This window comes from Panthera uncia, chromosome C2, assembly GCF_023721935.1.
Source record: "Panthera uncia isolate 11264 chromosome C2, Puncia_PCG_1.0, whole genome shotgun sequence".
NCBI lineage: Eukaryota > Metazoa > Chordata > Mammalia > Carnivora > Felidae > Panthera > Panthera uncia.
Window position 1 is genome coordinate 71,216,545 of NC_064810.1, and position 17,285 is coordinate 71,233,829.

Here is a 17,285-nt window from a genome sequence, read left to right on the forward strand (position 1 = left end):
ATTTGTTAACAAGACTACAAATTAAAAACTTTCCAAAATCTACTGAACATTTTAACAGAAAATACAGTATCAAGGATATTTTAAAAGAAATCCTTGCACTGAGAGACATATTTATGTAAATAGCCTTAAGTCACTTTTTTATACATATAATTTACATAAAATTCACTTTCAACATGTACAATTGAGTGGTTCTCAGAACATTCAAAAGGATGTGCAATTATCACCATGATCTAATTCCACACATTTTCATTACCTCAAAAAGAAACCCACTACCCATTATAAGCCATTCTCCTCTTCCCTCAGCTCCTGGCAACTACTAACCTACTTTCTGACTCCATGGATATGTCTGTTTTCTACATTTTAAATAAATGGGATACTGATACTATGATATGTAGCCATTGTGTCAGCTTCTTTCACTTAGCATGTTTTCATGGTTCATCCTTGTAGCATGTATCAGTGCTCCATTACTTATTATGGCTGAACAATACTCTATTGTATTATTCTACATTCTACATTTTATCTACATTGTTAATTTTATTCCTCAGTATTTTACTCTTTTAAATATTGTCATGTGTGAAATTGTTTTCTTAGTTCCATTTCAGGTTGTTTAATGCTGGTATACAGAAACATTGCTGTCTCTTGTACGGTGATTTGCTCTCCTGCAAAATTGCTGAACTTGTTTATTAGTTCTAGTAGCTTTTTTGTTGTGGCTGGATTTTCTAAGACTGTCTATATATAAGAGATCATTGCATCTGCAAATAGAGATAGTTTTCCTTTAAATCTGGATGCCTCTTTTTTTTTTTTTTTTCCCTTGTAACTGCCCTGTCTAGAAAGTCCAGTACAGCACTGAAAATGAGCAGAAGCGGACACACTTGTCTTGTGATCTTAGAGGGAAAGCTTTCATTTTTTAGCATTTAGTATGATGTAAGCTATTGGTTCTTCATAGAGACCCTTTAGCAGGTTGAGAAAGTTCTATTCCTAATTTGTTTAGTGTTTTTATGATGTAAAGGTGTTGGTTTTTGAAAAGTGTTTTCTGTGACTATTGAGATGACTGTATCATTTATGTCCTTTATTAATATAGTGTCTTAGTTTGATTGGTTTTCTTATGTTGAACCAACTATTCATTCCTTAATCCCATAAATTACACTTGATTATGGTGTAAAGTTCCCTTTTTATGCTGGTGTATAATCTTGTTTTATCCTGCTGGATCCAGTTTGCAATTCTGTTAAGGATTTTTTCATCTGTATACATAAGGAATATTGGTTTCTTGTTTTTTCTTCCTATGATGTCTTTGTTGGTTTGATAAAAGAACAATCCATGGCTTCATAGAATGAGTTGGGAAGTGCTCTTCATGCCTATTCCTTTTTTGGGAAGTTTGTGAATGACTGGTGTTAATTCTTCTTTAAATGTTTGGTAGACCATACCAGTGAAAACCATCTGGTCCTGGGCTTTTACCTTTGTGAAACATTTTGATTATCAATTCAGTCTTCTTAATTGTTACAGGTCTATACAGATTTTCTATTTCTTTTTGAGTCAGTTTCAATAGTTTATGTCTTTCTAGAAATTTATCAACACTTACATACATTATAAAATAAACTTTGTCTTCACTAACAATTTTTATCTTTTCTTTGTCTGATATTAGTATAGCCACTCTTCAGTGTTTCTTGGTTACTGCTTGCATAGTGTATCTTTTCCAACTTTTTAGTTGTTTTTTTTTTTTTTAATGTTTATTTATTTTTGAGACAGAGAGAGACAGAGCATGAATGGGGGAGGGGCAGAGAGAGAGGGAGACACAGGATCGGAAGCAGGCTCCAGGCTCCGAGCCATCAGCCCAGAGCCCGACGCGGGGCTCGAACTCATGAACCGTGAGATCGTGACCTGAGCTGAAGTCGGATGCTCAACCGACTGAGCCACCCAGGCGCCCCCCAACTTTTTAGTTTTAATGTTTGTTAAAAATAAACCACTGTCTTTGAATCTAAAGTGTGTCTGTTACAGACAGCATATAGTTGGATCCCGTTGTTTAATCTACCCTGTCAATATCTTTTAACTGGAGTGTTTAATTCATTTACATTTAATGTAGTTGAAAAAGATTTGTCATCTATTTTGCTGTATTCTTCATGCCTGATATATTTTTTGTTCCTCTATTCCTCCATTTCCACCTTCTTTTGTTAAACAGATACTTTCTATTGTACCATTTTAATTCCCTTGTTTATTATATATATTTTCAGTTATCAGCCTAGTGGTTTCTCTGGATTATAATTAACCTAATGATCTACTTTAGATTAAATACCAACTTAATTTCAATGGCATATAAAAGCTCTGCTCCTATACAGCTCTGTGGTCTCTACCTGCCTTGTGATAAATTACATCTTTATAAAGTGTGCACCCATCAACACAGATTAAAGTTATTGCTTTATTCAGCTGTCTTTTAAATCAGATAGTAAAAAAAAGAGAGTTACAAATAAAAAAATACACTTATATGTTTCTGTTTTGTATTTACCTATGTAGTTCCGTTTAATAACACTCTTTATTTCTTCATATGGATTTAGGTTACTCTCCAGTGTCCTTTCATTTTAGTCTGAAGGATTCCCTTTAGTATTTCTTATAGAACAGATCTACTAGAGATGAACTTCCTCAGCTTTTGCTTACTTGGAAATGTCTTGATTTGTTCTTTGCTTCTGAAGGACAATTTTGCTCCTGGATATAGAATCCTTGGTTAATACCATTTTCCTTTCAGAACTTTGAATAGGTCATCCTATTGCTTTCTGGCTTACACTGTGTTTGATAACATATTAGATGCTAATCTTATTGAAGATCTCCTGTATGTAATGAATCATTTTTCTCTAATTTCAAGGTTCAATCTTTGTCTTTTGATAGTTTATGATATGTGCATGGTTTGGATCTCTTCAAGTTTATTCTACTTGTAGTTCATTAAGCTTCTCAGATGTGTACAATGTTTCTCACCACATTTTAAGGTTTTCAGTCATTATTTACTCAATATTCTTTCTGCCCCTTCCTATCTTTCTTGTCATTCTGTGACTACATATAAATATACATTATGTATATGTTGTACATTTGATGATATCCCACAGAGGCTCTGTTAATTTTTCTTCATTCTTTTTTCTTTCTGTTCTTCAGTGTGGATAATATCACTAGACATATCTTCAAGTTTGCTATTTTTTTCTTCTGCTAGCTCATATCTGTTGAGTTTGTCTAGAGTATTTTTGAATTTTAGTTACTGTATTTTTTACCTGCAGAATTTCTATTTGGTTCTTTTTTCTTTTATCTATTTATTAAAGTTTTTTTGATGTTTATTTTTGAGAGAGACAGAGCATGAGTGGGGGAGGGGCAGAGAGACAGAGACACAGAATCCAAAGCAGACTCCAGGCTTTGAGTTTGTCAGCATAGAGCCTGATGTGGTGCTCCAACTCACGCAACTGTGAGATCATGACTTGAGCCAAAGTCGGAGGCTTAACCAGTTGAGCCACCCAGGCGACTCGGTTCTTTTTTCTAATAGAAATCTCTTTATTGAATTCTCTTCTTGTTGAGATATTGTTCGTTTATTTTTCCCTTTCATTCTTTAGTTCTTTGAACATATTTAAAATATCTGATTTGAAGTCTTGGTTTAGTAAGTCCAATGTTGGGCTCCCTTAGGGGCAGTTTCTACTGACTGCTTTTTTCCTGTGTACAGGCCTTATTTTCTTGTTTTTCTGCATGTCTCATGGTTTTTTGTGGAAAACTAGACATTTAAAATAATACAATGTGCAACTGTGGAAATCAGATATGTCTTTCTGCCCAGGGCTTGTTATTGTTGCTGATTATAGTCATTTTTGGTGACTTCTGAATTCTATGAAGTTTGTATTTTGTGATGTGTGTGCCAATGAAGTCTCTGCCTTGTTAGCTTAGTGGTCAGTTAATGACTGGAAAGAGATTTCGTTAAATGCCTGGCCTCTTTGCTGAAGGGCTCTGTGTGTATGCTGTGTGATGTTTTCAACACGCAGCTAGGCAACTGATAACTCTGACTTAACTATCACTTCCTGTCTGCCTAGAGCATCACAGTCGGCCAGAGGTGTGAGTTTAGACCTTTCCTGAGTATGTACACAGTCCAGGACCTACATGTGTCTTCCTAGGTTCCAAGGAATATGTCATAGTTTTTCAAAGGCCCTAATGGAGAGCTCATTCCCCACTTTTTCCTTTTAAACTTTTGATTAACTTACTGATTGCCTCAACTATTATCCAATGTCTCAGGCAGCCATAATGTGCCTATAATTGTTTTGACAATTAGCCCAGAGAAAAAGGCTTTTGAATCAGGTTAATACAGAGAGCCTTGCAAATGGGGTTTTAAAGAACCACCAAACAGGTCAAATTATGACAATTCTCTGGGAAAGAGGCTCTGAAAGTTCTACCTCCATTCTGCTCTCTAGTGGCTGTGACGCACTGGTTTTCACTGTAAATGTGGACTATTTTTCAAGGTTACTGTGATGCTGGAGAACAGGGGATGGGACTTAGGTAAGTTAAAACCCCCTAAGCTCACTCTTATGAAGGTTCAGTCCTCTGCTTCTTTTATTTTGAATAAACACTTCCTGAATTGCTGCAAGCCTTTGGTTAATTTCCAGAGTTCTGAACAACTTTATTCTGACAATTGTGTCCACTTTTCTCACTGCCTTTATAGAAGAGGGAATTTTTGTTGGAGTCTTTTGGGTCACTTGTGATTCTAAGATTCTAGGAGTCTAGATTTTCAGCAAATATAAATTATATTCTTCACCATACTTGTCATCATTGGAAATAACAGTAATACCTCATTTATACCATATTGAAAAATGGTAAAAACTCACACTTCTATATATGTAATGAATTTTTAAAATATTTTTTAATGTTTATTTATTTTTGAGAGAGAGAGAGAGACAGAGAGAGAGAGAGACGGAGCATGAGCAAGGGAGGGCAGAGACGGAGACACAGAATCTGAAGCAGGCTCCAGGCTCCAGGCTCCAGCTGTCAGCACAGAGCTTTGACACGGGGCTTGAACCCACGAACCATGAGATCATAACTTGAGTCGAAGTTGGTGCTTAACCGATTGAGCCACCCAGGTGTTCCTATATGTAATGAATCTTGATTTCAAAGCTTCTTTCTTCAACAAAATTAAATATATCAAAAAGAATATTTTATAAAACCTATGATTTATTTCCATGCCTTCCCAACTAATTTATTTATATTTTTCTCAATGATGTGGGTTATCATTAAGAACATCAAGGGGTGCCTGGGTGGCTCAGTTGGTTAAGTATCCAACTTTAGCTCAGGCCATGATCTCATGGTTTGTGAGTTTGAGCCCTGCGTTGGGATCTGTGCTGATAGTTCAGAGCCTGGAGTCTGCTTCAGATTCTGTCTCTCCCTCTCTCTTCCCCACCCATGCTTGCACTGTCTGTCTCTCTCGAAAATAAGCAAAAAAAAAAAAAAAGAAAAGGAACATCAAGAGATGCCTGGGTGGCTCAGTAGGTTGAGCATCTGACTTCAGCACAGGTCATGATCTCACACTACTTGTGGGTTTGAGCCCCGCGTTAGGCTCTGTACTGACAGCTCGGAGCCTGGAGCCAGCTTCAGAATTCTGCCTTTGTCTCTCTGCCCCTCCCCTGCTCATGCTCTGTCTCTCTTTCTCTCTTTGAAATATAAAATAAAAAACAAAAAAACAAAACAACATCAGTAAGAGGGATGGTCTTTAGAACAGTAATTCACAAAGTTTGGTCCCAGGAGCAGCAACATCAGTATCTCATGGAAACTTGTTAGGAATACAAAATTTTAGAATCTACCCAAGTCAGGGGCACCTGGGTGGCTCAGTCGGTTGGGCATCTGACTTCGGCTCAAGTCATGATCTCACAGTTTGTGAGTTTGAAGCCTGTATCGGGCTCTGTGCTGATAGCTCAGAGCCTGGAACCTGTTTCAGATTCTGTGTTTCCCTCTCTCTCTAACCCTCTCCAGCTCTCACTCTCTCAAAAATAAATAAATAATAAACATTAAAAAAAAAAAAAGATAAAAAAAGATTTTAAAAATCTGTTAAAAAAAAAAAAAAGAAGCTACCCAAGTCATACTGAGTTGGAAGCTTTGGGGATGGGGTCTAAGAGTGTTTTGTTTTTGTTTTTTAATATGTTTTTTTAAATGTTTATTTTTGAGAGACAGAGTGAGAGAGAGCACATGCCCCTAAAAATGTTTTTTAACAAGGCTTTAAGGTGATTGTGATTCAAGGTGAAAATTGAAAACAGCTAAACTTTGTCTAATGAGGTATTTAGTTTGTTCCTAACAGGGTTTTTAGTTTTTTTCTCTTGCTCCTGAGGTTTTTCTTATTGCTCTCAGGGTATTTGCCTAGAGAAGCTTAGTAAGCATTAAAATTTTAAGGCTACTGATGCATACAGCCTCAAAAGGCTGTATGTAACTTACACTCACATTAGGGGAACCAAGTGGCCTGCCTAGACTGTCCGGGATTTTCAGTTTTAAAATTGAGACTAAAGGGATTTCCAGACATGGGGCTTTAAGTGCTAGAACTGGAAAAGTTCTGGGTCAACCAGGTTATGTTGGTCAGTCTAACATACTCCAACATAGTCTAGTCCAACATACTCTAGCAGTGTGTCAGTGACCCATATAAAGTTGTTCCATATGGACAATTCAAAAACATCTATTTTTGCTTTGAATTTTTTACACCTAACTCTAAGCCAACTGAAAATTTATTTTGACACAAGGTGTGAAGTGAGGCTCTAAGCTAATTTTACTCCCCTAAACAACTAGCTAATTTGTCCAATATTTATTTTTAACAAATTCATTCTTTACCACCAATTTGTCCTTATCATACTATAACTTATTTTAAAAAATTTAAGTTCCAGTATAAAAGTAAAAGCAATTGGGGCGCCTGGGGGGCTCAGTTGGTTAAGCATCCGACTTCGGCTCAGGTCACGATCTCACGGTCCGTGAGTTCGAGCCCCGCGTCAGGCTCTAGGCTGATGGCTCAGAGCCTGGAGCCTGCTTCCAATTCTGTGTCTCCCTCTCTCTCTGCCCCTCCCCCGTTCATGCTCTGTCTCTCTCTGTCCCAAAAATAAATAAACGTTAAAAAAAAAAAAATTTTAAAAAAAAAGTAAAAGCAATAAAATATACAAATTAGAACACTTCAGTTGGAAGAATTTTCAACAACTGTATACACCCATGAAACAATTCCAAACAAGATATATACCCTCCCTTTCCATCATTCAACTCAGAAATTTCCATTGTGCCACTTTAAAATCAGTACAATCACAACTACTTTCTGACTTCTATCAGTAGAAATTATTGTTTGCTCATGATTATCATTTAACTGGATTCATACTGTCTGTGTTTTTGTGGTATGTTTTATTTTACTCAATGTGATGCTTTTAGTGTTATGTATGTTGTTGTGGGTGTCAGTTTGTTACTTTGTTTAAATGCACTCCAATTTATTTAGCTATTTTGCTATTGATGGACACTTGAGTCATTTCCAGATCTGAATGATTATCAATAAGGCCGTTATGAACATTTCTGTTTAAGTGTTTCTGTAGACATGATTTCTTGGGTAAAATCTGGGTGATCTTGTAGTGGTTGTATAATATGCCCACCAGTAATGAGAGCTATCGGTCCTCCATATCCTCACCAATGTTTGTCCTTTTTTTTTTTTTTTTTTCATCTTTAGCCATTCAACTGGGTGGGATATGGGATATGTTACAACTCCCACTCCTAAAGTTAAAAATCCACACATAACTCTTGACTCTCCAAAATCTTAATAGCCTATTGTTGACTAGAAGCCTTACCATTTGTATGCTATACGTATTATATACTGTATTTTTATAATAAACTATAGAAAATGTTATTAAGAAAATCACAAGGAAAATACATTTACCATACTATACTGTATTTATCAAAAAAATCTATATATAAGTGGACATGTGCAGTTTAACCCCCATGTTGTTCAAGGATAACCCCTATCTCATTTTAGTTAGGCATAATTTATATTCAATAATCTTTTTAGTTTACAGTTAAAAGAGTTTTGACAACTGCCTATGTTGAGTAGATACTGTCACAATCAGATACAGAAAATTGACATCACTCCCACCCAGATTCTTCCAAATGCCTTTATTCATTGTGGGTTTTGGGTTTTTTTTGTTGTTGCACTGGCCTGATGCCTAACGTTAAGTACCTTTTCATGTGTTTATAGGCCATTCACATATCTTGTGAAATATATGTTTAACTCTTTTGCTCATTTTTAAAACTGGGTTACTCATCTTTCTATTGTTAATTTGTGAGAGATGTTTATGTATTCTGGATACAAGTCCTTTATCAGATATATGTACTAAGAATGGTTTTTCCTTCTCTGTGGCTTGCCAATTTGGCTCTTAATGCACATTTTTTATGGTTAGTATTTTATGTACCGTTGCAAAGATATCCTCCTATAAGTTTTCTCTAGGAGGATTATGGTTTGGGCTGTACATTTAGATTTATAATCCATGTAGACTTAATTTTTAGGGCACCTGGAGGGCTCAGTTGGTTAAGTGTTCAACTCTTGATTCTGGCTCAGGTCAAGATCCCACAGCCATAAGATCGAGCCCCATGTTGGGTTCCCTGTTGTTTTGGCTGGGGCGCCTGGGTGGCTTAGTTGGTTAAGTGTCCAACTTCAGCTCAGGTCATGATCTCATGGCTTGTGGGTTTGAGCCCCGCGTTGGGCTCTGTGCTGACAGCTCAAAGCCTGGAGCCTACTTCAGATTGTGTGTCTCCATCTCTCTGCCTCTCCTCCACTCACGCTCTGTCTCTCTCTTTGTATCTCACTCTCTCTCAAAAATAAATAAACATTAAAAAATTAGTTTTGGCTTAAAGAGCAGATTAGACATAGATGAAGAAAATTTATGAACTAGAAAACAGATCTGACTGAAATTAAGTACAAGAAGACAGAGTTAATAAATATGACACTGGGATTAAAAGACATGCAGTACAGGATGATATCCTCCTCTTACAGGAACTGAAGAAGGAGAGAATCTATATGATGTAGGAAAGGCAAAATTTGAAAAAATACTGGCTAAGATTCCAGAATTGATTAAAGACGGAACTTCTCTGATCCAGGAAGCTCAACAAATCTTAAACAGAAAAAATAATAAGCTAGACATAATCATATTTTAATTAAACTGTAGTACACCAAAAAGTAAGAGACTTTAAAAAAAAACAATAAGTGAGGGGCGCCTGGGCGGCTCAGTCGGTTAAGTGTCCGACTTTGGCTTAGGTCATGATTTCATGGCTTGTGGGTTTGAGCCCTGCATCGGGCTCTGTGCTGACAGCTCAGAGCCTGGAGCCTGCTTCAGATTCTGTGTTTCCTCCTTTCTCTGCCCCTCTCATGCTCATGCTCTCTCTCTGTCTCTCAATAATAAATACATGTTAAAAAAAAATTTTTTTTAAATAAGTGAAAAAAGAAAAACCAAATCACTTACAAATAAATAAGACATAGTGCAGATCTTTTTTGTTAAATACAAAAAAAGAAGCTTGATAGCATACAACAGTATCTTCAAAGTATTGAGAGACAACAGCTGTCACTCTAGTACATTAGACTGAATTATATACACAAGTGAGGATGAAGTAAAGATATTTTCAGACAAACTCTATGATTATTTATCATTAAGAAATTATTGCTGAATGAACAATCTAAAGACTCCCAATAAGGTACATTTGGGTATTTGAAAAATATTTTAGCTTTTAAAAATGACCAGGAGAGCGCCTGGGTGGCTCAGTCAGTTAAGCGTCCGACTTCAGCTCAGGTCATGATCTCATAGTCCGTGAGTTTGAGCCCCGTGTCAGACTCTGTGCTGACAGCTCAGAGCCTGGAGCCTGCTTCAGATTCTGTGTCTCCCTCTCTCTCTGCCTCTCCACTGCTCATGCTCTGTCTCTCTCTGTCTCAAAAATAAATAAAAACATTAAAAAAAAATTTTTTTACATGACCAGGAAATTTTATTAGCATGTAAAGGATGGGGGCTAGAAAAGCTAAATTTTCTGCAATGAACCAAACAGTCCTACACAACAAATTCAATCCCAATGCTGTTAGAGGTCCACTGAAAAATACAGAAGAAGCAAGATAAACACAAGAGATGATGAACAACAGCAACAAAAATTATAGAACATATGGATTGTTAAAACACAAAAATCAAAATGACTAAGTTTGGGGTATATAAAAATAAAACAGGGGCACCTGGGTGGCTTAGTTGGCTAAGCATCTGATTTCAGCTCAGGTCATAATCTCACGGTTCGTGAGTTTGGCCATGCGTTGGGCTCTGTGTTGACAGCTCAGAGCCTGGATCCTGCTCTTCCCCTGCTCATGTTCTGTCTCTCTCTCTCAAAAATAAATATTAAATAAATAAATAAATAAATAAATAAAACAGAAGTCAAATACTAGAAACAGCACAAAGGTTTAAGGTTCCCAAAGTCAGTATGTCATTAGGGAGAAGAGTTGAATTTGATCAGTTTTAGCCTAAAATTCTATAGGTAATAACCACATACACACAAAAACTGAAAGTAAAAAGTGGAGAAAAGAGGAGGCAAATATCAAGCAAAAAAGAGCCACATTAATATCAGACAATGTAGCTTCTAGGTTAAACACTATTATCTTTTAAAAAAAAAAAATTTTTAGTCTCTATTTTTGAGAGAGAGAGAGAGAGAGCAAGCGAGCACGCGCGCACAGGGGAGGGGCAGAGAGAGGAAGGCACAGAATCCGAAGCAGGCTCCAGGCTCTGAGCTGTCAGCACAGAGCCCAATACAGGGCTTGAACCCACGAACCGCGAGATCATGACCTGAGCTGAAGTCAGAGGCTTAATCGATTGAGCCACCCAGGCGTCCCAAATCTTTTAATGTTTATTTTGGAGAGAGAGAGCATGCACACACACGCTAGTTGCAGAGAGGCAGAGAGAGACACAGAATCTGAAGCAGGCTACAGGCTCTGAGCTATCAGCACAGAGCTTGATGTGGGGCTTGAACTCATGAACTGTGAGATCGTGACCTGAGCGAAGTTGAATGAATGTTTGACTGAGCCACCCAGGCACCCCAGGTAAAAACTATTATTATAAATAAAGAGGATTATTACATAATAACAAAAAAATTATTATGAATTGAATAATAACCACCAGGAAGGAATAATGATTCTAAATTTAGATGCATCTAATAACATGGTTTCGGAGATATAAAAATAAAAATCACTGCAAGGACAAACTAACTTAATTGCTGAACCCACCATCGCATTCAGACAGCTTAAAACATTTCTTTTAATAATAGATCAAGTAGACAACAGATTAAAGTATAAAGATCTGCACAACATAAGCAACAAAGTTAATAAACATACAGATAACATTGCAGTCAATAAATAGAGAATACATACTTTCTTCAAGCATATTTATACAGACTGATCCCTTATAGGTAAGTCAAATAACGAAAGAAAATCTATTGTACACAACATGTTCTCTGACATCCCTGCAATCTTACAATTAAGTTGTAAAATGTAAGAAAATAACTGAAATATCTCCCACAACTTTAGGATATGAAAAACAAAACTTTTAATAATTAATAGGTCATAGTTAAAATAATAAAAATATTATTTTGATTAACATCTCCTACCGATATAATACGATCTCCTTTTCTGAGCTCTCCACTAAGATCAGCAGGTCCTCCAGCCAAGATAAAGGAAATAAATATGCCTTCTCCATCTTCACCTCCTACAATGTTGAAACCAAGGCCTGTTGAGCCACGATGAAGAACAACTTTTCTAGGTTCCCTAAAAATTAGAAAAATATTGAACACCTTAGAAATTTTATATAGAACTTGACATTCTATCAGTGAGATTTCCCTATTGATAAATCTTATATTATCAAACTATAAAGAAAGCTAGATGAAAGTTAAAAGTGTTTTCAAAACAATGGGATAGAGATTCTAAGACTAGAAATTAAGGTTAGAAAGTGAAAGGAAAAATCCAAATTGTTTTTTTTTTTTTTTTAATTTTTTTTTTACATTTATTTATTTTTGAGAGACAGAGACAGAGTATGAACAGGGGAGGGGCAGAGAGAGAGGGAGACACAGAATCTGAAGCAGGCTCCAGGCTCTGAGCTGTCAGCACAGAGCCCGACATAGGGCTCAAACCCACAAGCTGCGAGATCATGACCTGAGCCAAAGTCAGACGCTTAACCACTGAGCCACCCAGGTGCCCCGGAAAAATCCAAATTGTATATAAAAGCTGAAAACCCATGTTAAAAACCCATAATTTTTGTTAAAAAACAAACATGAAACTAAAACAAAAAGAGAAAACAATGTGGTAATATAAATGACTTAAAGAGCCCTACTCAAGAAATAAACACTTTAGAAATATACTCAAGAAATATACACTTTAGAGGGGCGCCTGGGTGGCGCAGTCGGTTAAGCGTCCGACTTCAGCCAGGTCACGATCTCGCGGTCCGTGAGTTCGAGCCCCGCGTCGGGCTCTGGGCTGATGGCTCGGAGCCTGGAGCCTGTTTCCGATTCTGTGTCTCCCTCTCTCTCTGCCCCTCCCCCGTTCATGCTCTGTCTCTCTCTGTCCCAAAAATAAATAAAAAACGTTGAAAAAAAAAAAAAAAGAAATATACACTTTAGAAAAGTTGACGTTGCACACATTTTATTGCCTATGAACCAGTCACTGCCCCTACTTCCTAGATGTTATAAAAGGCAGATAAGCCTTCGTCTTAGAAAAGGCAGGCCCTTTCACAGTCTTAAAAGAATGAATCCTGACTAACTTAAGCCAGTCATAGCAATCCCATTCCTCTTTGTTAAGTTGAGGCTATGACCCTATTCTGGCCTCTGAGAAATAAATAAAGCTAAATTTTATTGACATTTCCCAAAGAAAGACCCTAACAAAAACAAAGCACATTTTGTCCCCTTAGAAAGCACATTTGTTTCCTTCCCTACCAAAATAACACCCATACAAAAAATGAACAATAAAATCACATTACTGGTTTGGATATATTATAGTCACGAAGGTAAGACCAGAAGAACCCTAGAGATACTATGCACCTAAGGATTGCTACACAAATGCTAGAACTGTCGATCTCCAAACTTTTTATATAAAATAATTAAATACCTTTACTTCTTAAGTCATATCCCTCTACCTTTCTCTGCTATTCATTCATTCTAAGATGAGCCTTTTCCTCCACCTTCATTTAAAATCTTTGAAATCAGAATACATCTTACCACTACTAATGTTTCACATTTGCTGCCAGTTATATACATAGTTGTGTGAATACCATTTATACCTTCTGGTAAGACCATGACAATTCTAGGAGATTATTTTAGACATGATGAAATGCAGAATATCATTTGGAATTAGAATGTATCATTTGGTAAGTATTTTAAAAATGTAAGCAGATTTTTCTAGAACATTGCAAAAAAGCTACTGGTAACAAAAGGCTTAACAGAAGTAAGTATTCTTTAAGAATGAATTTTAGGGATCCTTCCATATAATGTGGAATTAATCTTAAGTATTCATTAAAAACTTGAAACAGGCATTTTCTAGTCATTTATTTCATCATTAATCAGCTCTGCCAGTTCACTTGAGTTAACGAAATTATTATTGTAAAACCAAACAATATATTGTTTAGGAAATATTAAACAAATATATACATATGTGAAAGAAAAAATGGAATAATAAAACCAAATCCAGGAAAAGAATTTAAGTTGGTAAGGCAGTGTAGGAGAAGCAAGGGAGAATTAGGGCACAAAATAGGTTTCACTATATTGGTGATGTTTTATTTCGTTGTTAGGTGACAGACTCATAGTTTAAGGTTTCTGCTATGCTTTAAATCATATATATGGGGTGGGGGGTGGAGGGATGGGTTAAATGACTGATGGGTATTAAAGAGGGCACTTGTGATGAGCACTGGGTGTTGTATGTAAGTGATGAATCACTAAATTCTACACCTGAAACTAATATTACACTGTGTGTTAACTGGAATTTAAATTAAAACTTGAATATATATATATATATATATATATATATATGAAGCAAAAAATAACAAACCATATATGAATTATAGTTTTACATTAGCAAACAATACATTAAAAATACCCTGCTAAAATCCAACAGTATTTCAGAGGAAAATAAATTCAGATTTTTCAAATATTGTAAGATGTTCAGCATCATTAGTTATTAGAGAAATGCATGAAAATCACGCGATATGTCCCACTTACTACAATGGCTATGAAATAGAACAGAAAAAACAAGTATTGGTGAGGATGTAGAGAAACTGGAACCCTCATAAATTGATGGTTGGAATGTAAAATGGTGTGGCTGCTACAGAAAACAAATGGTTCCTCATAAACAGAAACAAACATACATTTACCATATTACTTAGCAATTCCACTCCTCAGTATATATCTAAAGGAAGTGAAAGTAAGGATGCGAGCAGATACTTGCATGCCAATGTTTGTCACAGCATTATTCTTAATACCCAAAAGGTGGGAACCACCCAAGTGTCCATCAAGAGATGAATGGATAAATAAATGTGGTATATACAAATAATGGGATATTATTCGGCCATAAGGAATTAAGTTCTGATATATGCTACAACATGGATGAATCTTAAAAACATTAGCTAAATGAAAGAAGTCAGACACAAAAGAATTGTAAGATTACACTTATACAAACAATCTAGAATAAGCAAATTTCATGGCACACAGAAAGGAGACTAGACAATAGGTTACCATGGACTGGGAGGACAAGGAAATGGAATTACTGCTTAATGGTTAGAGTTTATCTGAGGTGATAAAAAGGTTCTGGAAATAGTGACAATGACTGCATAACTCTGTGAATGCAATTAATGCTACTGAATCACACATAAAAAAATTAATAATGTAATATACTAAACATTGCTGAGTTGTACATTTTTTTTTTAATTTTTTTTTTCAACGTTTTTTATTTATTTTTGGGACAGAGAGAGACAGAGCATGAACGGGGGAGGGGCAGAGAGAGAGGGAGACACAGAATCGGAAACAGGCTCCAGGCTCCGAGCCATCAGCCCAGAGCCCGACGCGGGGCTCGAACTCACTGACCGTGAGATCGTGACCTGGCTGAAGTCGGACGCTTAACCGACTACGCCACCCAGGCGCCCCTGAGTTGTACATTTTAAATGGGTGACATGTATGATATGTGGATCATATCTCAATGAACCTGTTAAAAAAAGAACTTTAGAATCATCAATTTTCTGTATGTTGGGATTTTTCTTTTCCTTTTTTAAATTGGTAATGTGAGATAACCTCTGAAAGATTACTTAGGGTCAAATTGGGGAGAACTTCTAATGTGAGTGCAAAGATTGTTGTACCTCATTATCTGGACAAAATAGTGTAATTATCAAGAGTGATAAAACACACATTTTAGTTACTGCAGTCATCAACCACCAGATTTTCAAAGAAAAGTAAAGAAAACAGGTAGACCTGTTGTGTAATACTACAAAGTCCAATACAATATTCTAGACAAAAGATATATAATGAAAAACGATGGGGAACAGCAATCAAGATGCTAATATGTTTTTTAGTTTGAAAAATATGCAGAAAAAAAGACAAATATGCAGAGATTAAAGATTAGACAAGCCATTAACTATTTTCCTCTTTACTTTTTATTAAACCCTATATATTTTGTTTATTAAAATAAAACAAATCCAAATAATTTTCATTTATAATCTTTCAAGATACTTATCCTCCTCAATATTAAGATTTTCGAGAGTCTGTTGCTTTGTTATAGATAATGTAAATGCAAGTATGCATAGGAAGAGTCTTTTAACCTCCATACCTAACCCTCATGAATTCAGTTCTGATTTTGTGGTTTGGAATTTTTTTTTTTTTTAAATTTCATCCAAATTAGTTAGCATATAGTGCCACAATGATTTCAGGAGTAGATTCCTTAGTGCCCCTTGCCCATTTAGCCCATCACCCCTCCCACAACCCCTCCAGTAACCCTCAGTTTGTTCTCCATATTTATGAGTCTCTTCTGTTTTGTTCCCCTCCCTGTGTTTATATTATTTTGTTTGCCTTCCCTTATGTTCATCTGTTTTGTCTCTTAAGGTCCTTAAATGAGTGAAGTCATATGATTTTTGTCTTTCTCTAATTTCACTTAGCATAATACCCTCCAGTTCCATCCACATTGGTTGTAAATGGCCAGATTTCATTCTTTTTGATTGCTGAGTAATACTCCATTGTATGTATGTATGTGTATGTATGTGTGTGTGTGTATACACACACACACACACACACACACACACACACACACACACACACACACCACATTCTTTATCCATTCATCCATCAATGGACATTTGGGCTCTTTCCACACTTTGGCTATCGTTGATAGTGCTGCTGTAAACATGGAGGTGCATGTGTCCCTTCGAAACAGCACACCTGTATCCCGTGGATAAATGCCTAGTAGTGCAATTGCTGGCTCATAGAGTTGTTCTATTTTTAGTTTTTTGAGGAACCTCCATACTGTTTTCCAGAATGGCTGCACCAGCTTGCATTCCCTCCAACAATGCAAAAGAGATCCTCTTTCTCTGCATCCTTACCAACATCTGTTGTTGCCTGAGTTGTTAATGTTAGCCATTCTGACAGGTGTAAGGTGGTATCTCATCGTGGTTTTGATTTGTATTTCCCTGATGATGAGTGATGCTGAGCATTTTTTCATGTGTCGGTTGGCCATCTGGATGTCTTCTTTGGAGAAGTGTCTATTCATGTCTTTTGCCCATTTCTTCACTGGATTATTTGTTTTTTGGGTGTTGTGTTTGATAAGTTCTTTATAGATTTTGGATACTAACCCTTTCCTCTTTACTTCTATAAAAAGGCACTATTAGAAAACAACTACAAAGCCACGACAGATCAATATAGGAGCACAGCCTAAAGACTTACAGCCTTGAAAATTCTTATCACAAAGAAATAACCACAGGGGTGCCTGGGTGACTCAGTCAGTTAACCTTTGGACTTCAACTCAGGTCATGGTCTTGCGATTCTTAGTTCAAGCCCCATCGTGGAGCCTGCTTTGTATTCTGTGTCTCCTTCTCTCTCTGCCCCTCCCATCTCACGCTCTCTCTCTCAAAAATAAAGAAACATTCAAAAAATAATTTAAAAAAAATTAAAAAAACAAAAAACAAAGAAATAACCACAAACACTGTTCTTTTTGCTAATTTTCACTCCAAACACAATTACTGTGTACTTATTATTAATTAACTTTTCGGTACTGCTAACTATTGAAAAAGAGGACA

General features: G+C 36.3%; 1 protein-coding gene across 9 annotated transcripts in view; it reads right to left on the reverse strand.

Annotated features, from left to right (window-relative positions):
• The window catches only part of DLG1 (discs large MAGUK scaffold protein 1), a 268,993-nt gene that overhangs the window by 70,494 nt on the left and 181,214 nt on the right, over positions 1–17,285 (reverse strand). For all 9 annotated transcript variants that reach the window (XM_049628362.1, XM_049628367.1, XM_049628366.1 and 6 more), the window contains one exon: positions 11,635–11,791. In XM_049628362.1, the coding sequence (XP_049484319.1) occupies positions 11,635–11,791 (157 nt within the window). The remainder of the gene's footprint in view (positions 1–11,634; positions 11,792–17,285) is intronic.